Source organism: Helianthus annuus, chromosome 3 (assembly GCF_002127325.2).
Source record: "Helianthus annuus cultivar XRQ/B chromosome 3, HanXRQr2.0-SUNRISE, whole genome shotgun sequence".
In the NCBI taxonomy this organism is placed as follows: domain Eukaryota; kingdom Viridiplantae; phylum Streptophyta; class Magnoliopsida; order Asterales; family Asteraceae; genus Helianthus; species Helianthus annuus.
Window position 1 is genome coordinate 52,185,343 of NC_035435.2, and position 24,376 is coordinate 52,209,718.

The 24,376-nt window shown below is 35.1% G+C and overlaps 1 protein-coding gene and 1 long non-coding RNA gene across 2 annotated transcripts; one reads left to right on the top strand and one right to left on the bottom strand.

Annotated features, from left to right (window-relative positions):
• Positions 1–603: 603 nt before the first annotated feature.
• Positions 604–3,869, bottom strand: LOC110928993 (pentatricopeptide repeat-containing protein At4g33170). The gene has a single exon (XM_022172082.2). The coding sequence runs from the start codon at positions 3,806–3,808 to the stop codon at positions 764–766; it is 3,045 nt and encodes a 1,014-aa protein (XP_022027774.1). The 5' UTR covers positions 3,809–3,869; the 3' UTR covers positions 604–763.
• Positions 3,870–21,243: 17,374 nt separating this feature from the next.
• Positions 21,244–21,821, top strand: LOC118490185. The gene is made up of 3 exons (XR_004888535.1): positions 21,244–21,337; positions 21,426–21,504; positions 21,587–21,821. It is a non-coding gene; the product is annotated as an uncharacterized LOC118490185 (long non-coding RNA).
• Positions 21,822–24,376: the final 2,555 nt, after the last annotated feature.

The window sequence follows — 24,376 nt, forward strand, 5'->3', positions numbered from 1 at the left end:
CAACCATAGCCTATAACTTTCAATTATATTTTTAAACATTTAAGCCCTAATATTAAATGTTGATTAGTTGTAACTAATTATTTAAACAAACAAAGCTACAAATAAAACAACAAAATCATTTAACTACAAGTCTAGAACAACAAAAAAATAAAAAAATAAAATAAAATAAAAAGATTAAACCCTTACGCATCTATATTTTCTCCTAATCATCACATAAAACAAAATAAATAAATAAATAAACAAACCATACTAGTTCTATATTGGAATTCTGACGTAATATGGGTCGGTCCAACTGGAATTTTGGTTTTTACGGTAAAAAAAAGCCACCAGGTCGTGAGCAGTGGAGTCAAGTCGCTGGAAGTTTTAAAAATTGATTGTAGATTGGGCTTTGGTTGTATTAAATAATTAAGTGAATAAGTGGTTAATAATTATTTTTTTCTAAGTGGGGTGGTTCAAAATTTTCAAGGGGTGCGGGTGAAAATTTTCAAGGGGTGCGGTCGGGATTTCCGGCAAAAAATAACATTAAAAAATATTTTTTCATGGGGTGCGCCCGCCCACCCTTGGCTTAGGGTATTCCAAAAATTCCTAGACCAACGAACTGGATAAAATTTAAAAACCACCATTGAAACCAAAAAACTAACCGGTTTGGGCGATTTCACAATTTCAAATATGAACACCCCAAATGCCTTCCAGAACTGGACTTATTGAAAAACAGCTAAAAATAATACATCTCTCTTATATCTCATTCTAACCGGATTCATTGTCACCAGTAATCACCACAAGAGCAGACCCCATTACTGAACCGATGAAACCGATTAGCATCACGCAGCACGATTTCTCTTTCACAAACTTTAGATATATGTTTGATCGCGTTATGACAGTCGCCACAAACCCGAAGGTTTTTTATAACCCGCAACGTTGTAAACGAAGGTGTACTTAACAACCCGAACGCGATAGCAAGCTTCTCACTATGATAATATAAAGACCTTACTTTTTCTTCTTCTTCAACATCTAACAACACATAATCTGTATCAGGAACATATCCATCTTCTTTTATCAGTTTCATCATATCTTCAATCTTGTTGTATATTTTTTCAGATTGTGGGTGTGATCGATCATCGACAACAAACACATGATCTTTACTTTTTACGTTAATCCAACTGAACCCCGGGTCTTTTTTAACGTTCTTGCTGGTCATTGTTTTCCGCGCATCGGCTACTTTACTCCATTGATTTGAAGCAGCGTAAATGTTCGATAAAAGCACATAAGCCGAAGAATCGAACGGGTCGAGTTCAAGAAGCTTCGTTGCAACGCGTTTTCCGGTTTCCATATCGCCTTGAACCCTGCAAGCACCGAGCAAGGCTCGGTACATTGAACTGGAGGCTTCAAATGGCATTGTTGTAATTAAATTTTCAGCCTCTTTTACGCGTCCACCTCGACCTAAAGCATCGACAAGACACGAGTAATGCTCGATTTCCGGTTTGATACCGTAATCTTTAACCATCGAGTCAAAAAACTTATACGCGTCGGAAACTAAACCCGAGTGGCTACAAGCCGAAAGCACTCCGATAAACGTGACGCGATCAGGTGACAAATCGGGATTCGATTTCAAATCATTGAAAAGATCGAGAGCTTCTTTTCCATGTCCGTATTGAGCTAATCCTACTAGCATAGCATTCCATATAACAATATTGTCGACACGGGTTCGTTTAAATAACCGATATGACTCTTCTATGTTGCCACACTTGGCATAAAAGTCGATAAGTGACGTGCTGACGTAAGCATCAACACCACAGTTTGACTTGATTGCATTAGCATGAATCTGTCTTCCTTGTTCTAATGCAGTTGAGTAAGAGCATGCTTTGATTAACGTAGCGAAAGTAAACTCATCGGGAAACACGCCCGATCGCGTCATTTTATGGTATACTACAAGAGCGCGGTTTTCATCTCCGTTTTCTACGCATCCCGAGATCATAGAAGTCCATGAAACCTCATCCGGAGACGCGATTTCATCAAACAATATGTGGGCATCCTCCATGTCTCCACATTTTATGTACATATCAAGAAGGCTGCTACTAAGATATAAATCTTGATCGACCCCGAGTTTAAACGCATAACCATGAATTTGTTTACCGAGTTTTAAACTTACGAGAAACGCGCACGCTTTAGCCATGGTTGCTAACGTTATCTCATCCGCTTTCTCTCCGTTTTTGTGCATCAGAGTAAAGAGCTCCCATGCTTTACGGACATCGCCACTGTTTATATATCCAAACATCATCGCGTTCCATGATCCCAAATCAAACCCGTCTTTATCACGAAAAAGGGACTCTGCTTGTTCCGTTTTTCCGTTTCTAGAATAAGAATCAACAAGCGTTGTGGAAACAAATGTGTCACCATCGAGTCCATTCTTCATAGCCTGAGTGTGTATTTGTTCGGTTAGATATAAGTGTAACCCTCGAGAAAGCGAAGAACATGATCTTAACACGCTTGCTAATGTGAAATGATCGGGCTTTAATCCCTTGTGTAACATATCCATATACAAGTTAAACGATTCTTCCATCAAACCGCTTTGAACGTAACTGTTTATCATCGAGTTCCATGAAACAACATCGGTTTCATCCATTTTAAAGAATACTCCGCTTGATGACGCTAAGCAACCCATCTTTGAATACATGTTAATAAGACTATTTGACACGTTAACATTGGTTTCAAAACCTGACTTCACTGTCATCGCATGAATCTGTTCACCCAATCTTAGATCGCCAAGTGGCACTATAGTAGCAAGACACACGATGAATGTAACGTCATCTTGCTTTACGTTTGATTTATTCATGTCTAGAAAGCACTTGATAGCGGACCGATAGTCACCAAACTGGTAATGTTGGGACATGATTTTGTTCCACGATACCGCCTTTGAAATTTCATCATCGGTCCAAGATAACTTAACGGCATACGCTTGCACCTGCTCCTTATACTTCCTATTTGTGTCATTATTCTCAGGAAACCCGTTAAGAACACACTGCAAGGTGCCAATATCAGGACATACAACCTCACTCCGATGAAACTCTGACAAAAAACGGAACGCTTCCTCTTGAAATCCCATTTTCACATAGGCTTTCAGCATCACGTTCCATAACACAACGTCCCGATCACATTCCGCCATGTGATCAAACATCAACCGCGCTTCTTTCGCTTTCCCAAACTTGATATAAATGTTAACAAGAGCTCCGGAAACAAACACCTCCGATTCCAACCCAACTTTCACAGAACACCCATGAACACATTCCGAAGCCCAAACATAACTCGACATCAAACACAACTTCAAAACGGGTGCAAAAGTCATCTTCGTCAAAGAAACATCATTTGCTCTAAGCAAAAGCCTAAAAAGATGAAACCCCTCTTCTACATTTTCCAAATCAGAATCCCCACACGAAGCATACGCTGCCAAAATCGAGTTCCACGTAACAAGGTCTCGTTGAGGCATTACATCGAACAGCTGGCGGGCGAGATTAATGGCGCCGCATTTCGAGTACATGTTGATGAGATTGTTGGTCAGGAAGCGGTCGGATGCGTTGTGTCCGTGTTTTATGATGCGAGCGTGAACCGATTTTCCGAACAGGAAGTCGGTTCGGGCAATGGCGATGCGAATGAAGGGGAACCATGGTGAATTTGAAGAGGAAGATGTGGTGATTGTGCTGTAAGGATTTTGGGTATTTTGAGGAGTAAGATCGGATGAATTTGATCCCCGAAGAGTGTTGTAAGACGGCCGGTGGAAGGAAGATCGCCGGAATTTACAGTGTCGTTGCATTTAAAGGATGGAGATTACCTTTCCCTCCAAAATTTGTCTTAAATAGCCCTAACTCCCAACTTGGGACAATTTGGCAAAATAACTATATATAATTTTTATATAACTTTTTTTTGAACAAATATAATTTTTATAATTATATCTTTATAGGTCACAACATTTGTTTAATATAAATTTTGTTAATATTTATACGTTATAAAATAAACTAGTCTTTGATGTCATATAATACTATAGAGCTTGCAAACGGTTGTGGGTTGAGATGGAAAAGCTTGCAAACGGTTGTGGGTTGAGGTGGAAAAGAGACGCGGCCGAGAGGGAAAGGTTACTCCTAACTCTTATTTTCATATCCCTTTATATTTTATCTCTCTTTATATATGTCTGTGTATGTGTATGTATAGAGAGATAAAGTAAAAAAAAAACTTTATATTATGAGTATTATTTAATAAAATACATTTTAAATATACAGATAAATATGTCTTTTTTAGAATCATCCATTTTATCAAACCTATATTTTTTAAATTAATTTTTAAACCTTTTCTTTATAATAAACGTCTTTTTTGACCTATGTTTCTAAACTGTTTGTTTGTTTAAAATTGTTCGCTTTTAAATTCCTTCAATTTTTAGAATCATTCATTTTTTGAAGTTTTTTTTTCCTAACGGCTATAAATAAATTATAGAATACAAGGTTTAAAAAACGAAACGATTTTAAAAAGAACGGTTTTAAAAAAGGACGACATATCGTAAAAAAATTAACTGTTTAAAAAAACAAATGATTTTAAAAACGGTAAAAATGAAAAGCTTAGAAAAGGAAACAACTTTAGAAATAACGATCATAAAAAAATAAACGGTTAAAAATGAACCATTTTAAAAAAGATTGACGGTTTAAAAAATAAACGATGTTTATATTAGTCCATCTTACAACCTTTATATTATGCATCTTTTCCACCATCATGTTATAACTATCTCAACTTTATATCAGTTATGTGTCTTTTTAATGTTATAAATGTTTATCTATCCGTCCATCTTATAATCTTCTCTCCTTCGTTATATTTTCTTTTTTCCTTCACACCCATGCAACAATTAATAACTAAGTATAAATTTATTTGTTAAGTAAAAAAATGTGTTGGCATGAAATGATTGCATGTGATTGGATATGACGAATAGGTTGAACTTGGGATGAGTTAATTACACCATTAGTCTCTCAGTAGTCTCAGTGGTTTGTGGAAAGTAACTATCTTAGGTACTAAATATTTAAAATAACAATACAAGGTTTTAACGATTGATTTTGTAACAACCTGGTGTACTAAGACTAACAGATGTTAGTTTTTCTTTTAGGTTTAAGGGTATTTTAGTCATTTCACGTCTAAAAGACTAATTGTGTAACTGTGTTAACGAGCGACTGTTTTGGTAATTTACTCTAAAAGTCTAATTATGTTCATCTCCTTCTTTGTCTCAACTCTCAAGGACATGTACCAACCTTGTTTATCTCCATGGTAAGAACCTCCAATTTGTCCATGGTGTAACACGTCTCTCTAAAAATAAAGCTGAGCAGGTTTCGAATTTACCCGAAATTAACCAAAATCGAGACCGATATCTTGCATAGGATTGGTCTTCGGTTCATATATATTTTCAGTCTTGGAAACGGGTCGGTCCTTTGGTTTGGATTGAGAAAAAACAAAAAACAAAAGACCGACCCGATGATATTCATCTAGTAATGGCAAAAGGTGAAATACCATTACTGCGGAAAGTGAAACACAATTAGATGGCAACTCTCACTGTCCATGGTAAATGGTGTGTAAAATGTTTATATGTTAATTAAAGCATCAAATTAAATTAAATGGCCAGACTAACTTAATTACACACAATCGAAAACTGTACAGGTCATGATATAGTAAATTCGGTAAGACCAAGTATCAATCCAAGGACACAAGGGTGCGACTCTCGATACTAAACCATTATCGAGTCCTAGTCTATACTATTTTATAATGTATAAGACTAATGGGTATGGGGCGGGGGTTGGGGCGTGGGTTGGCCACAAACGCCCAAGTCACCACCCCGGGTGGGCTTGGGTTTCGGCGTGGCCCCTTGGGCGGGGGATTCAGCCCGGGTGTTGGGCGGGTCTATCAAAGTGACATGGCGGGATCTGATTGGCCAAGACAAGTAGCCATTGGGCTAGCCGTTGGCCAAGACAAGTAGCCATTGGGCTAGCCGTTGGCCAACAGCTATGTGTAAAAAAATTGATTTTTTCACTATAAAAACTCATTTCTATTCATTTCTTTTTACCACAACTACTCCCCCTCTTTTATAATCATCTCTATCTTATTTTAAAAAAAGAAATTCTTACCCAACCACAATACGAAAAATGAATCCTCATAATTGTGGTTTTGACCCGAACAACCCGTGGGCATTACAAGAAAATCCTAGCCCACCACCCAATCGTCCAATTGCTCCATTTTTAATACACTCCTCTATGCTTGATATGGCGGGTTACGCATCGTTTCTCTCGAATCGTGTGTATACTAACTTCCCTCACACCGACGATTCTATACCTAGCCCGATTCCACAAACGCCCATCAACCTTTCACAAACGTCCATCAACCTTTCCCAAACCGAAACCGTCCCCGAAACTCAACCTCCCATCGATGCTCCTTCCGCATCCAAACCCATCAAAAAGAGAAGTCACAAAAAAAAAACCGAGGCCGAGAAAGCACTTGAAAGCGCCAAACGAAAACAACAAAGATGGGGGCTTAAAGAAGAACTTGCATTGGCGAGGGCTTGGGTTTAGAAATCTCTAAATCCGACTTTAGGTATTTTTAAAAATTTTGTAGCCCTTATTTTAATATTTATGTTTTTTTATATAACTTTGTAATATATTAAATTTTGTTTTTATTAAAATAGGAAATTCTCAACATAGAAACCATTTGTGGGACGCGATCAGTAAAGCATTCCATGAAGAAATGGAAAAGGGAACTTTATCGTGAAAATGATAGCTTATCCTCGAAGTGGACCGAGATAAGCGAGCAACTCACCAAATTTAGTGGTTATTTGCATAAGGCAAAGCAAAACCCAAAAAGTGGTGAAACCGAAGCCGACTTTGTGACAAATGCATTGGTTATATACAAGACGAATGTGGGGAGCGACTTCCGTTTCATGCATTGTTGGGACATTTGTAAGTTCCATCCCAAGTGGGCGAATATCCCCAGTGGTAGCAAAACTAACACGTCTTCCAAAAGGTCAAGGACACCCTCGTCCCAAGCCCAATCGGATACACGAGATCAAGACTGGAAGACTATGTGGATGATTCGCCAAACCGGCCAGAATACGGAAGAGATGCCTCAAGTTAGATACATTTAACGTATTCCAACAACAAAGGGCAGAAATTCGGAAGAACAAAGAAGCTAGGGATGCTCTGAAACAAAGACGAGATGATATGAAATTTCTAGCCCAGCCCATCGATCACCTATCAGGTGAAGAGTTGGAACTAATGTTGGAGACGAGAGAAGAGACAAAGAAAAAATATTACAAGCACTAGGAATTTTTTTATGTAATTTTCTTTATTTAAAAAACATTATTAAACAATTTAAATTTGTTTTAAAAATATAAATATTCAGTTTGGGTCAGCCCAACGAAGCCCACCCAAGCCATGCCCCAAACCCCCGCCCCACCATACTGTCTTCATTGTGGGTCAGCCCAGCGAAGCCCACCCAAGCCACGTGTCAACCCGTGCCCCAAACCCCCGCCCCACCATACCCCACGGTCTAAAGGAAGGAAATTTTAAGATACCCAAAAGTTAAGAAAACTTTTTAGTTTAATGTATAATGTACAATCCTAAAATGAGGATAAATTAGTTTTCAAATAATAATTACAATTTAGTCCCCATCATCTTAATTACATTTTAATTCCTTCGTCTATAACCAAATTATATTACGCTTTATCCTCGTAAAAAACTAACTACCAACATGATATCTAAACAACCATAACTTTTTGGTACGTTAATATTAAAAAAAATACACCATAAAAATAAGCATTTTATTCTCTTTGATTTGAGTTGTAGCATAGCTATAGTTTTTTTTAGTTAAAAAAATGATATGTTACGTGATTAACAGTATCTAGGAGAGAGCAATAGCTTAATTGTTAACCAAAACCAATCGGAAATAGACTAAATCGAACTGAAATCAACCAAATTTGTATTAACTGAAAACCGGTTATCATATTTTTTTGTATCCTCGTTTAACCAAAAGTAACCGAAACGAACATGTAAGGACCTTCAAAAATGTCTTTAATATAACCGTACATGAAAACCTGGACCCTAAAACCCTAACCTGCATGAAAAAATCAAGAAAAACAAGATTTTTGGGTTTTAGGCGGGCCGCGTAATAGATACCTCAAATCCTACGCGGGCCGCTACAACTTAGTAACTAAACCGGATAAGTTTTAAGAGTCCAGGCGGGCCGCGTAAAAGCTGAATGTATCTTGACGCGGGCCGCGACAACTTGAATTTATCCGGAAACCGTGGCCACGTATAGCCCACCTGTCCAGCCTAGCCCATGACCCATCAAGCCTACGCCTAGACTAGGCGGCTAGGCGGGCCGCGTAAAGGCTGCCTATGGGCTTACGCGGGCCGCGTGAAGCCTGTTTTCAGGCTATAAATAGCCAGGGCATGAGACGGCCTTCTGTTGTCGAAAACTTTCAATTCTCAGACGAAATAATAGCATTAGAGGGTATAATTTTGAATAGTAGCGAGGTGCTGCCATAATACCGGGTAATAACTCGATCGCTATTACGATCCAACGTCCGATCGATTGAAACTATCCAACGAGTGTTTAAGTGCTGCTCAATCTGGGTTTATACTTTGTTATTCGTTGTGATTCCAACAGGATATTTGAGCTATGCTCTGTTATTCGTTGTGAATCCGCTTGATATTTAAGTATAGCACTTTGTCATTGGTTGTGAGGGTTGTATCTCGTGCATTATCGTAACTGCTGTATTAGTTACTAACCTGGTTGTGTGCATTATTGTTTAAACTAGGTTATCCGGCTTATCAGTAGGCTAAGTACTACCCATCTAAACTTGCAATGTGAGTCATTCTCTTTTTATCAACTGTTTTACAATACCTCAAATTATTTTCAAAAAGTTATAATTACAGGGATTAAGTCGCGGTTATCTTGAATCACTGGCTAGTGGGGTATTGTGCACATTACTAAGTTCTCACGGTTAGGTTAATAAGCCCTAACACAGGTTAGGCAAATAAGTCCTAACAGTGACAATCGTCACTACTTGGGTGAAAGGACCCAATAGTGGCATGACCATAGTCACCAGGAGGTGACAAGGCGCCAGATAAAAATAAGATACTGCCATTGTAATCGCTCTTATGCTGTAAATTATAACTAGGTGTCATTTTATTAAAATGAATGATTCACTCAGTATTTCCCCGCTGACAAAATATTTTTACAACATGTTTCAGGTGACCTACTTTGAATCAAGTACAAGTGCTCAGGAGCACTCTGAAGCTTAAAGTAGTGGCTCGAATAAAAAAATAAACATGTTTGTAAAATAAAGAAATTATGAACTTTCTCTACTGTAAATTACGGGGTTTATCCCGAATTATAAATAAATAAAAACTCGGGCATTTTCAAATTTAAAATGATCCTCATAAGACTTCCGTTGTGAAAATGAATACCACGGGATTTCTGTCCCGCGGCTCCTGAACCGGGTCAAACCAGGCACGGGGGCCGTGACAGAAAAAGGTGGTATCAGAGCCACTGATTTAAGCTAATTAAGTATTTAGAAAATACTTAATTTATCTGATTGCCATTCTGTGATTTTGTGAAATTTTAGTTTACAAAATTTTAACTTAGGATTATGTGCCTCTTCGTGTGTGCTAACAGCATGAACGAAATATCAGAAGCCCTACAGAATATCTCAATCCATAGTACAGATATGGATATCACCAGTATCACTACTGGATACCAGGCGGATGTAGAGGAGCCTATGGTATTTAAAGCCCAACCTTAGGAAAAAACTAAAATAGTGAAAAAGAGACATAGGTGGGCGGGTTGGAGGCGTGTGCGCAGGAAGAAGCCAGCAACCCAGAAAACCATGAAAAAGGACGACCCAAAAGACAAAGGAAAGGGAATAGAAATTGGGGAGAGTTCTAGACAAAACCAGGAACCACTATCTTGGGAAGAAGAGCTGGACCGTAAACTGTCACTAGCTGATATCATCGGACCTGCCGATGAAACTCTTTTTAACTACCCAGCAGAAGCCCTAATACCTGTTAACCTAGAACCTGCCGTTCCAGACCCTATTATGCACCCTAGACCTTTTCCAGGAACACTAGAAGAGTGGTGGTCTGCCGACTGGCAATTTCAGAACATCATGAATAGCCCTAACACTTTTCTCCCTCAATTCGACCCGGAACCTATACCAAACCCACCAATGAGTAACGAAAACCTAGCTGAACTCCGCCACTACGATGAGGAGTTGGTGGATGCAGGAAATAGGATTCGGGAGGTAGGAGAGCATATCTCCTGGAAATACGACGAGAGGGAACGTCGTTTCTGAAAAGCTAGTTAACAGGAAGTGCCGAGGGTGGTGTGGTTGTAATGTATAATGTATAATAGTAAAATATAACTCTTGTAAAATAGTTCTAAAATAAAACCTTGTAAGATAAGCTGTGTTTACGGAAGCATAGTATTAAAAATATATATAAAAATCGAATAGTCGCAAAGTCGACAGTTTTGGCTGTACTTGTTTGTGTGATTATTTGTTTCTTAATTGATCTTTTTGTATTAATTGACTACTTGTTAATGTACAGAATGGGTAAACAAAAGCTCTCGGATATTTACCATCAACTAGACAGTGCCCAAAAGACTAAGAAAACCTCATCCCAACCAAAATCCTCAAGATATTCAGTAAACACTAGTGAAGGAATATTTATTCGTAAAGCATCTTATGAAAACCCACTTACTCCCAAGAAAAGAGATTGGATTATTAGAAAAAGCCAAGAAAAAGTAGGAACGTCCAGTTCAAAAGAAGTGGTAGTTAATAAGGAAATAGGTAAAAACCCGCCATGGGAAGACGGATTAGATGAAAAATGGTCAGACCTTTATATGTTAGCCACTACTGCAGTGAACCTCGATCCGTGAATTAGATAAGTGGCCAAACCAAAAGCAACCATGATAAATAAATAAGTCCGAGGAAATAAAATAGATGCAGGGTATAATTGTCATAGTTAAAATAGTAGTCTGTTTTTTAATTTCAATTGTAATAGATCTATAAAGTTGTGTGTTGCTACTTTAAATAAAGTTTGATTGTACAGTGTACCCAAGTGTTTGTACTAAATAATAGTTCATATACGTTCAGATGGAACACGCCGTAAACGAACCAGTTAATGAAGTTAACCAGTCAGAACATAATAACGAGGATCACTTCCTAAATCGGCAAGACATAGAAAATATCGTTGCTCAGGAAATAGCTAATGCTATCCCAGCTATCGTCGCTGCGGTAAAAAGTCCTGTTGAGCCATCGCAAGCTCACCCTAGTAAACGTACGCACGACGATACTACAAGTAATAGTATCAACGGAGGTGGTAATAATAATGATAATAGAATTCACTCCCCAATACATAAAAGGATGAAAGCTGCAACACCTGGTTGCACTTACAAAGAATTCCTTGCCTGTAAACCTGTGGAATTTGCAGGCAACGAGGGGGCGACTGCGGCACTGCGTTGGTTAGAGAAAACCGAGGCAGTGATCAAAATAAGTAAATGTGCTGAGGAAGATAAAGGTCATGTACGCTTCTCACCTTTTCAAGGAAGAAGCATTAGAATGGTGGAACACGGTATTACAAGCCAAAGGAGGTGACATGGCCTATGCCATGAGTTGGGAAGAATTTAAACATCTGATAGAAAGGAAGTTCTGCTCTGAATACGAAAAAGAGCAGATGGCAAATAAGTTTCTGAGCCACCGAATGGTGGATGTAGATTGTCGAGGGTATACTTCAAAATTCTTTGAGTATGCCAAAATCGTACCTACTCTGGCTTCGCCAGAACCGGTACTTATTTCTCGCTATATTTGGGGTTTAATTAGCAAGATTCGTGATATTGTCAAAGCTGCAAGACCACGCACAATTGACGATGCGGTGGAATTAGCCAACACTCTGACTGACGGTCTGGTACGCACTCGAGAAGAAAATAAAAAGAAAGATTTAGCTCGGAAAATTACCTAGGGATTTCGTGTGGGTAATAGCAGAAACTTTAGAAAAAGAGGGACTGGACGATTTTCCACTACCCCATTTTGCAATACCTGCAAAGGAAGGCATTTTGGAAAATGCAAAGGATATTGTAATTTCTGCAAAACTATAGGACACCAAGAAGGAGACTGTAGAAGAAAGAAAGCAATAGTCTGCTATAACTGCGGAGAACCTGGACATTTCAAAACAGAATGTCCTAAACTGATCAAACCAGTAGACAACAAGGCTAAACCGGCTAAAGGAACTACCAAGAAGAACGCTAGAGCCTTTCAATTGACTACTCAGGAAGCCGAACTAATTCCTGATGTCATAGCTGGTACGTTTTTAGTTCACGGCGTTTATGCAAAAGTATTATTTGACTCTGGTGCAAACTAAAGTTTTATAAATACTTCATTCTGCCAAGCCCTTAATTTACCTTTAACCAACCTTAGGCAGATTTTTACAGTCGAAACGGCAGATGGAAATTCTGTTAAAATCAATAAGGTTTTGCAAGAAGGGAAGATAGAACTTTTAGGCCATAAATTTTCTGCAAACTTGTTACCCATGAATTTAGCCGGATTCGATGTTGTGTTAGGAATGGATTGGTTAATAGCCAACCATGCTCGAATTCTCTGTGATAAAAATTCCATAGAAATTCATACCCCCACAGGAGAATTAGTGATAATTACCGAAGATAAACCACAAAAGCCACTGAAATTTATTTCAGTAATGAAGTTGGCCAGTTATTCAAGAAAACAAGGAATAATATATATGATTTCGGTAGTTATTAATAACAAAAGTAAGAAACTGGAGGATATTCCGATAGTATCCAAATACCCAGATGTTTTTCCGGAAGACCTACCAGGATTACCACCCGATAGGGAGGTAGAATTTAGAATTCATCTAATTCCAGGAACTATGCCGATGGCCAAGGCACCCTATCGGTTAGCACCTACTGAAATGCTGGAATTAAAGAAACAGTTAGATGAATTACTAAGTAAAGGGTTCATACGACCAAGTTCCTCTCCATGGGGAGCTCCAGTGTTGTTCGTAAAGAAGAAAGACGGATCAATGAGAATGTGTATCGACTATAGGGAATTAAACAAGGTTACAATTAAGAATCGATACCCATTACCTAGGATTGATGATCTTTTTGATCAATTGCAAGGAGCTAGATACTTCTCTAAGATAGATTTGCGCTCCGGATATCATCAATTGAAGGTACAAGAAGAAGACATACCTAAAACAGCTTTCAGAACCAGGTGTGGACATTACGAGTTTACAGTCATGCCCTTCGGGTTAACAAATGCTCCAGCAGCATTTATGGACATGATGAATAGAATCTGTAAACCGTACTTGGATAAATTTGTGATCGTTTTTATCGACGATATACTCATTTACTCTAAGAGTCAGGAGGAACATTGTGAGCACCTACATGCACTCTTAACTTTGTTAAGAAAAGAAAAGCTTTATGCCAAATTCTCGAAGTGTGAATTTTGGCTCCAGGAAGTGCAATTCTTAGGACACATGGTGAATCACGAAGGTATTCATGTAGATCCCTCCAAGATTGAAGCTATCATCAAATGGAAAGCCCCACAATCAACAACGGAAGTTAGAAGTTTTCTAGGATTAGCTGGTTATTATAGACGTTTTATTAAAGATTTCTCTAAATAGCCGTGCCATTAACCAAGCTAACCTGTAAAGCTGTAAAATTTGAATGGGGACCAAAACAGGAAGAGGCTTTTAGGATTTTAAAGCAAAGATTAACAAATACCCCAATCTTAGCATTACCAGATGGAACAGAAGATTTTGAAGTTTACTGTGATGCTTCTATGCTAGGATTAGGATGTGTGTTAATGCAACGCAAGAAGGTAATTGCGTATGCCTCAAGACAATTGAAAAAGCACGAATAAAACTATACGGCTCATGACTTAGAATTAGGAGCGGTAATTTTTACCCTTAAGATTTGGAGACACTATCTGTATGGAAGTAAGTTTACTGTCTATACGGATCATAAAAGCTTAAGATACATATTTGGGCAAAAAGAATTAAACATGAGACAAAGAATATGGATGGAAACTCTAAGTGATTACGACTGTGATATTCAATATCATGAGGGAAAGGCAAATGTAGTCGCAGATGCCTTAAGTCGTAAGTACCATGAAAAACAAAAGCGAATTCGTGCTCTTAGATTAAATCTACAATTAGATTTAATGGAACAATTAAAGAGTGTTCAAACCACAGCAATCGAGGATGATACTGAAGGAATGAAAGGACGAACAAAAGAATTGGAACAAGGAAGTGATGGAATTTGGAGATTCCATAAGAAAAGAATTTGGGTACCTAAACAGGGAGATTTAAGGAATAAGATTTTAGAGGAAGCCCATAAATCTAGGTATACCATGCACCCTGGAAATAATAAAATGTACCAAGATTTAAGAAATAATTTCTGGTGGATAGGAATGAAAAAGGATATAGCTAGTTATGTATCTAAGTGTCTTACTTGTTCACAAGTTAAGGCTGAACACCAGAAACCTTCAGGGTTACTTCAACAATTAGAAATGCCTGTTTGGAAATGGGAACTTATAACCATGGATTTCGTTACTAAGTTGCCCAAAACCAGAAAAGGTAATGATGCGATTTGGGTAATTGTGGACCGATTAACCAAGTCAGCTCGTTTTCTACCCATGAAAGAAACTTTCACCATGGAAAGATTAGCAAAATTATACGTAGATGAAGTAGTATCCCTACATGGAGTTCCACTCTCTATTGTATCAGATAGGGATAGTCGTTTCACTTCACACTTCTGGACAAGTTTCCAAGAAGCCATGGGTACTCGATTAAATTTAAGTACGGCTTATCATCCCCAAACAGATGGAAAAAGTGAAAGAACCATTCAAACCTTGGAAGACATGCTTAGGGTGTGTGTAATAGATTTTGGTGGAAACTGGGATGATCATTTGCCCTTAATTGAATTCTCCTATAACAATAGTTATCATGCAAGCATTGAAGCTGCCCCGTTCGAAGCGCTATATGGACGCAAGTGTAGAACTCCAGTTTGTTGGGCAGAAATAGGAGAAAGTCAATTATCAGGACCTGAGATTGTGCAAGAAACTACCGACAAGATAACTCAAATCAAAGAAAGACTGAAGACAGCTCGAGATCGCCAGAAGAGCTATGCCGACAATCGACGTAAGCCATTAGAATTCCAAGTCGGAGACAAGGTACTTTTGAAAGTTTCTCCTTGGAAAGGAGTAGTACGATTTGGAAAGAAAGGAAAGTTGAGTCCAAGATACGTAGGACCATTTCAAGTAATCCAACGAATAGGACCAGTGGCTTACCGTTTACGACTACCAGAGGAGTTAGCTGGAGTACATGATGTATTCCATGTATCCAACCTTAAGAAATGTCTATCTGACGAATCTCTGGTAGTACCTCTCCAAGACGTGCAGGTAAATGAAAGATTGAAGTTTGTTGAAAAACCACTCCAAATAGAAGATAGAAAGATTAAGTTTCTCAAACATAAACGACTGGTGCTAGTCAAGGTCAAGTGGGATTCAAAGAGAGGACCTGAATATACTTGGGAGCTGGAATCCGAGATGAAACACAAATATCCACACTTATTTCAGTAAATCTCGAGGACGAGATTTTAATTAAGGTGGGGAGGATGTAAGGACCTTCAAAAATGTCTTTAATATAACCGTACATGAAAACCTGGACCCTAAAACCCTAACCTGCATGAAAAAATCAAGAAAAACAAGATTTTTGGGTTTTAGGTGGGCCGCGTAATAGATACCTCAAATCCTACGCGGGCCGCTACAACTTAGTAACTAAACAGGATAAGTTTTAAGAGTCCAGGCGGGCTGCGTAAAAGCTGAACGTATCTTGGCGCGGGCCGCGACAACTTGAATTTATCCGGAAACCGTTTTGGGCCACGTATAGCCCACCTGTCCAGCCTAGCCCATGACCCATCAAGCCTACGCCTAGACTAGGCGGCTAGGCGGGCCGCGTAAAGGCTGCCTATGGGCTTACGCGGGCCGCGTGAAGCCTGTTTTCAGGCTATAAATAGCCAGGGCATGAGACGGCCTTCTGTTGTCGAAAACTTTCAATTCTCAGACGAAATAATAGCATTAGAGGGTATAATTTTGAATAGTAGCGAGGTGCTGCCACAATACCGGGTAATAACTCGATCGCTATTACGATTCAACGTCCGATCGATTGAAACTATCCAACGAGTGTTTAAGTGCTGCTCAATCTTGTAACATCCGTCAAAAACGGATATCCAAAATCCGGCCCGTTTTGATATTTGGATCCTAACCTTTGAACCAACGAAATTTTTTTCGCAAAATGAATATCCGTTGAAAGATTTTTATCTTAATTTAATGCGGTTTTAAATATGGGTAATTATTTATTTGTTGAAATAATTAAACTAATTTTTACCATAAAAAAAAAGTTACTTATTTCTTTAATTAAATTAATTAATTTAAAAATTTATATATATTAACCAAGTTAGTTTGTTTGATATTAGAAACGAGTTTAAGGTTATATGATTAACCAAGTTAACTATCAAGTTAAAAACTTAAGGGACCATTTGTGTAGAATATAATATGATCATCAAACAAAACAAAAGGATCACCCTAAATTAAATTAGGACAGTGTTTTTAATTTGCCGCCAAAATGAGTAACGAAGGATAGATATCTTGTTGTCATTGTTTCTTTTTTTTTTTCTTTTTGGCTAAATTCCTCCTAGATTGAGACATTCCTTGTTTACCAATCTTGAACATGGTCTACTTTTCAAATAAATTTACACCAAATAGTTACATATATAGGCAAAAGATCAAATACAAATAATCTTAACATACTAAACATACAAATTGAAGTAAAACCCAAAAAGACAAGGTGGCATTTTTGTAATTACCACCAACTATCAAAGTTACAACCAAAAATACCTAAAAAAAACACAATTTTTTTTAAACATTTTTTATTAAAAAATCGCTACATTTCGTTAGCAAAAAAAAAAAAAAAAAAATTTTTTTTGCTGCTACTAAAAGTAGCGATTTTTTAATAAAAAATGTTAAAAAAATAAAATAAAATAATTTGTGTGTTTTTTTTTATTTTTTTAGATTTTTTAGGTTTTTTGGGGGTTTAGTTTTTAGCATTTTAGCTTGGGTGGGGTGGGGGGGGGGTTAGGTTTTTTTTAGGTTTTTGGGGGTGGGGGGTGGGGGGAGGGGTTAGGTTTTTTGGGGGGTTTAGTTTTTAGCATTTTAGCTTGGGTGGGGGGGGGGGGTTAGGTTTTTTTTTTAAGTTTTTGGGGGGTGGGGGGGTAGGTTTTTTTTAGGTTTTTGGGGGGTGGGGGGTGGGGGGTTTAGGTTTTTTTTTGGGGTGGGGGGAGTGGTTAGGTTTTTTTAGAGGTATTTGTAGAGTAACTTTGATAGTTATTGATAATTACAAAAATGCCACCTTGTCTTTTTGAGTTTTCCTTCAATTTGTATGTTTAGTATGTTAAGATTATTTGTACAAGAACTTTACCCTACATATATATCGATTTCGGAAACTTTAAAATATAACAAACAAGTCAACTGTTCCTTTGTTCCGCAATCTCTAATTGATCGGAATAAATTACGATTCCGTGTTTCCATTGTTATCTCAGTCATGAACCTAGTCCCTTGTCAAACAAAACATACATCAACCGACACTCTTATTTTCGGAATTCTTCGAAACTTACCGAAACGAGATTTCGAAATGTGTATATATATAGCATCAATCCATCTTGACACTCTCACACCTCCTCTCTCTTTCTCACTCTATATTTCGAAACAACCTGCACGTTGTCGGAGGCATCGCCGGAGACCAAGAAGACGACCGGAAATAACGAAGCTCGCCTGTGTTCGAAGCTTCTACCGGAGCAACCATAGTTGGCCGGAGATCGGAGAACAAACCGTGAACCCTCAAGCCTTGTTCGGCAGTCCGGGCATCAAACGTCGGCGTCTTGACAACACAAATGTACCATCTCTGCAAACCGAAGACGAAGACGACGTCGGAACACGGTCGAGACTAGAGTCGTCATGGTTCGGTATAATCCTTTAATTTAATCGATATATTTTATATATATATATATATATCTATATATATATATATATATATATATATATATAATGGGATTTTAACAGATGAATAACAATATCTTAATTTCTGAAATGCTTATGATTTGATCACTATTCTGCTCGAAATATCTAAAAGAAATTATCAAATTTTTACTTACTTTATAACAATAAAAGTTGTATTGAGATAAAACATATCTACCAATTACTAATTTGTAAACCATAATATATTATTATTATTATTATTATTATTAATATATCAGATTTATTATTACATATTACTTATCTATACTATATAATAAAAGAAACCACTTTAGGGACACTTGTCATTATATTAGACGATCTCTTACAGATAATTATTATTTTAGTTTAATCTTTTCTAATTAATTATAGATAATCACCATACTAAATATTATTTAGTTTAATATATTATATTATAGATAACCCTCCTACTAAATATTATTAGTTTAATATCTTATGGATAAATATTATTAGTTTAATTTCAGTGAGTATTATATATTCATAAATCTTAAGTATAAAACGACTTATTTCACTCTTCCATATTTAGACCATGCACACTTTACTTTGTTATTTACTCCATATTTAGACCATATACTCTACTTTAGTTCAATTTCTTTATAGTCTATTCGGTTAACTTTATACTCGGTATTTCATATCCACCTCCCTTTTTGTAGTGTTGTTTGTCACATTTGTAGCGTTGGTTATGGATCCATGATATGAAAACAAATTATGTTATCGATTGAAACAACCGATGATGTGAACATCTATATCTATATCTATGCTATATAATTAAAGAAACCAATATGTGACACGTGTCATTCATTGGAGGCACCTATTTTTTGGGTTTTCCGCCTTTCTTTTATATTTATTATTTAGTATATAAATTAGATTTTTTACTATTATTAGTATTTTATTATATATCAAATATATTAATTACTTAAAATTTATATATAAGACTTTATCCAACATTATATTTATTTAATATACTATTAATCTAAAATTACATTTATTCAACTCGTGTAATACATAGAGTTTTTAAAGATTTAACTTTTTTATTATTTGGTATATAAATTACAATACACGTGGTTCTTAAAAATATAATAGTTTTTATTATTTAATATATAAAATTACATTTATTCAACCCATGTAATAAATGAGGTTTTTAAAGATATATTGTTTTATTATTTAGTATGTAAAATAACACTTTTTTCAACCCGTGTAATACACGGGGTAATAATCTAGTTATTATTAATAATCAGAACTATTATTAAGCGAGAAATCAGTATTTATTTCGTTTAATATAAATCCAATTACTTCTAAAATAAATTATTATAGAAACTATCTATATATATTCTAAAGTTTAGTTATATGTTCTATTTTAAAACCAAAATTTATGGTTGTTTTAAATGCATCATCCTATAAAAATCCTATTAATTGCATTTAATTTATATTAAATAAATAAGAGATAAGATAAAAAATAAAATAAAATAATTATATATCAATAATCATTAAAATTAATATCATCAATAACACATTATACTAAATAATATATTATAGATAAAGGTAGATTAGTTTAAAGTTAACTTTGATCTTAATTTGTTTTAATAATTGGTTTAAAGATAATTATTCCAAACTTATGATTATTCTATAAAATGATCTTTGACAAGGTAACCATAAATTTAAATTTCGAAGTAACTAATATATTAAAAGTAGCTCAAATATAATTCGTAATAAAAACACAACAATATATTTTCAAAGAAAACATATAATAAAAAAATAGGTAAAGGGATCCAAATGATATCAAATATTAAGAACTTATCCATGATATTAGTATCAGAATTTAATAGATTAAGATAAAATTTAAACCGAAAGATCATAAGTATCATAAAAATATCATTAAATTAAAGTTAAAAAGTAAAGAAAAGAATTATTATTATAATATTAAAATAATAAAAATATATAAAAACTATATATATTATTAAAATATTAAAATTACTATTTGTACCGACACCAAACAAGGCCGTACCGGTATTTTCGATACCAGTACCGGTTGACACCAAGCTTATCCCACCCCGTGATACTAAAAAAATCATTAAATTAAAGTTAAACAGTAAAAAAAAGGAATTATTATTATAATATTAAAATAATAAAAGTATTAAAATAACTATATATATATATATATATTATAATATATTATTAACAAGATTTTGGCTAAATTAATTAGATTATTATAAATAATAATAATAATTTACAAATAAAACAACACAATTTGCAACAAAGCAATGCATGAAACACCATATTAACATATAGTACAGTACATTAATGCTAGAACCTAATCTATACTATATTATAAAGCATTTCATAAGGATACCAACCAAATTTAAGTAATTACAATCTTTTATACTTATGGTACAACAACTTAATGATGTTAGTAAGGGGTGAAATGGTCTTTCTACATTAATATTAAAAAATAAAAAAAATAATTATCTATATCTATATCTATCTATATATATTATATTATAAAGCATTTCATAAGGATACCAACCAAATTTAAGTAATTACAATCTTTTATACTTATGGTACAACAACTTAATGATGTTAGTAAGGGGTGAAATGGTCTTTCTACATTAATATTAAAAAATAAAAAAATAATTAAATGAGAATATAATCACAATTAATTATAATAATACAATAATAAGTTCGGTTCTTAAATGCAATTAATAAACGAAACCTATTGGGATAAACCGCAAAAGCACTCCAAAGGTCCAATTTCAATCAATATGTAATAAATTTGACCGATTAAGGAATCTTCTATCATTGCTATAAATTCACCATTTCACTCAACATCAACTCCTTTGTCTACTATTGTGCGAGTTAGAGTCGAAAAGAAAGAGATAAGAAAGAGATAAGTTGATATGAAATTTATTTATCTTGGTGGAAAGGTGTGTTCTTTTATACCCATTTCAACATTTATTCGAAAAAACTTTGGTTTGTTTCTTAAAATATTCAGATGGGATAACAATTTTCTTTTACATAATCTATGAGTTTATATTGATGTTTTATTATGTTTTTGGTGATTTAGTGATTTTTTTTTTCAAATTATGATTTTATATTACATATAAAGTATACACACAGGTTATTGGATACAAAAAGACAGACATTTCATACTTCATCAAGGTACCCTTGCATGACTATAGTATCTGGAACCATTTACCAATGTATTGTTTAATTGTTCATAAATTTATAGTCTTTTTCCTTTTTGCAGCTTCATGTATATGGAGGTGTAAAAGGGTGGGTACGAGAAAAGTTATTCATTTGGAGATAGACATTTATTTGGCCTATTGGTATTTCCTTTTTTAATTTCTACTTTACTATATTTTTTAAACATATGATGCTTTTGTGTGATTTAATTGATACTATATATAGGCAATATAGATGCAGAGGAAATATTTGAGGAGGTATTGTTTGACAGGATTTGGCAGCAAACTTTAAGGGCTCGGATGTTTTCAACCCGCGCAAAAGATTTAAATTGATTGCGTTTATCTATACTATCGTATAAAGCATTTCACAAGGGTTCCAACCAAATTTAAATAATTGCAACATATTATGCTTATAGTACAACAACTCAATGAAGTTAGTAAAGGGAATTAGTCTTTCTACATGAGTATAAATTGATAAATACAATTAAATTGATAACTTTATAAATTAAGTATTGTTAAATACTTGATAAAGAATTAAATCATTTGACTTAGTTGAACATCATCACCTTCCTCATATTTACATTGCTTTTCCATTTCAAGTTCTCCGTAACCGATTACTTGATTGAATTTTATAATTAAGTCATTATTATTTGGTTTAGTAATTGCTAAACATCATACAAATAAGGTTACAACCTTTTTTGCAATTTTATCAGATAGTTGATGAACATCATATGAAATAAAAATAAAAATAAATAATAATAATAATAATAATAATTAAATATAAAAAAACTTAATCAACGTTATTATGAATTTAATTATAACTATAAATGGTTTTAAAACTTAAAAGATGCTAACCAATTAGAAACGAAAATTACTAAAAAGTAATTTCATGGGGTATTATTATCTATAATACCTAATAATTGCAACAATAATGATTAAATAATGAACTTAATTACAGATGGTTTAAAACTCAAAAGAATGCTCTTTGCATCTTACCTCAAGTCTCATGGAATAAGGTTCAAATGATAACCATTGCATAATTAGGAACCACTTTTTAGCCCTTGGATCGTATTTTGATGGTTGAGACCTTTAAGTGCAATATCTATATCTCTAAGATGAAGATAATGTATGGTAATGAAGATTTGGAGCAGCAAGAGGTAAAAACAACCCGAATTTTTCCTTTTATAAATTCGATTCTATTCGTGAGTGTTAGTGTGTGTGTTTATATTGATTAGGGTTTCATCAAATGCAATGTGAGGGTTTCCAATCGGTGTTTATACAAATAATATAGAACCCAATTTTTATGTATGTGTATGTAGTGTGTAGTATGGGGTCTTGCTTACCTCATTCAAGGAATAACAATGAAAGACAGGGGTCATTGATTTCGAAAAACTCCGCCCCTTTGTTCGCCCTTCTTCCTGATTTTAAGTTACGGTGAGTCAATTTCCTTTTTTCTGATTCTAATCGATTAAGAACTATACGTGATTAACCAACGAATTGTGGTAGATTTTATGTTTCTATTGCAGTATTTGGATTGAATTGACTGTTGCAATTTAATAATCGTCAGTTATAGTTCGTTTTTTGAATATAGAGAAACACTGACTTATTTAAGGTGCTTGATTTGGGTGAATAGTAGCAATATAAACTGCTATTGTAATTTGGTGTGATATTCAATTCAATATCAGCAACCTAATCAAATTGTTCCCTAAACATAGAGTAAATGTGTTCACCAGCAAGGTAATAATATGTACTAATTTTCAATTATAAGAGACTTCTAATAAGGAAATATAGCTATTAGGTTATGTCAAGGTAAGCATAGTTTATAAAGAATATGTTGCAGAATAAAGTTAATACAACATTTTAGTAATAAATAATAAACTGCTTTCTTATCTATAAAAGGGAACAAAACCTGCAATTTGACTTTTAGATGTCAAAACTGAATTTATATGTATATGTGTATGTAGTATAATATATATATTTAACATCTATTTTACACCATCTAAAACAATGAAAAAGAAAAAATAAAAATAAAAAAATTTGAAAACTGTGACGTCTTTTGAAGAGGGTTGAGAAACCACACGTCCATAGAATTGAAGTTTTGTGAGACCACATGTGGTGGGGCACAAACCTCTCTCAAAGCGTCTTAAAAACGCGGGGGAACACTGTACCCTCGGGCGTTTTGGGCCTTTTTTTGACTGGTAGTGCTACCACAAAGCGCCGAACGAGGAGTGGACTTTGGTCAAAATAACCATGGTCAAACGGCTAACTTTAAAAAAAAACCGGTTTTTGTTTTAAAAATCTATACTATATTCGCACTTTCGTACCGTGTCACGCACTATCTATATCAGTCGTCGTTCCAGGAAAAACAATAACTATTATGCATGTCGTGCATCGCACGGGTGTTCCCCCTAGTTTATTAATAACAAATCAGTTATATTACTACCATTATTAATATGATCACTTTTAATATTAAGGTTATTTATTCACTTAAGATTAACATTTTATTACCATATTCAATCCCACTAAAATTCCCAATCCTCATTTTGAACATTTTATCGTCATCCCTTAACATATTCTCAAATTACAAATAGGGTGAATCTCTTGCAATCTCTTGGATAATCTCAAACCATTCTACTCTTCCTCATTTACCAAGAAAACGCAACGCAATCCAAGGTGAGTATACATGACCCATTTTCGTTTTACACTTTTGGGTGCAATATGTATTACATATCAAACATCACAACACATTAAACATTTTATGCACACTCATTCCATATTCTATGTGACACACTCTATTCATGTTAGACATGTTATTCTACTGTAAACACCTAATGACTATGTGTTCATTAACTTCGTACAAGCCTCCCCTAACAATGGTAGCGCTATAGGTTGAGAAACGCCCCTCCTGTTCTACGAGCAGGTATTGTTAGGTTAAACTATGTCAACCTACTCAAACTCGTTTGGGTACACTTTAATTGCGTTAAACTTTGGTTTGGGCACATAGAGTAACATCGTT

What these genes read in the sequence shown, in the direction of transcription:
- LOC110928993 (XM_022172082.2), bottom strand. Translation starts at nt 3,808, where the DNA reads ATGCAACGACACTGTAAATTCCGGCGATCTTCCTTCCACCGGCCGTCT.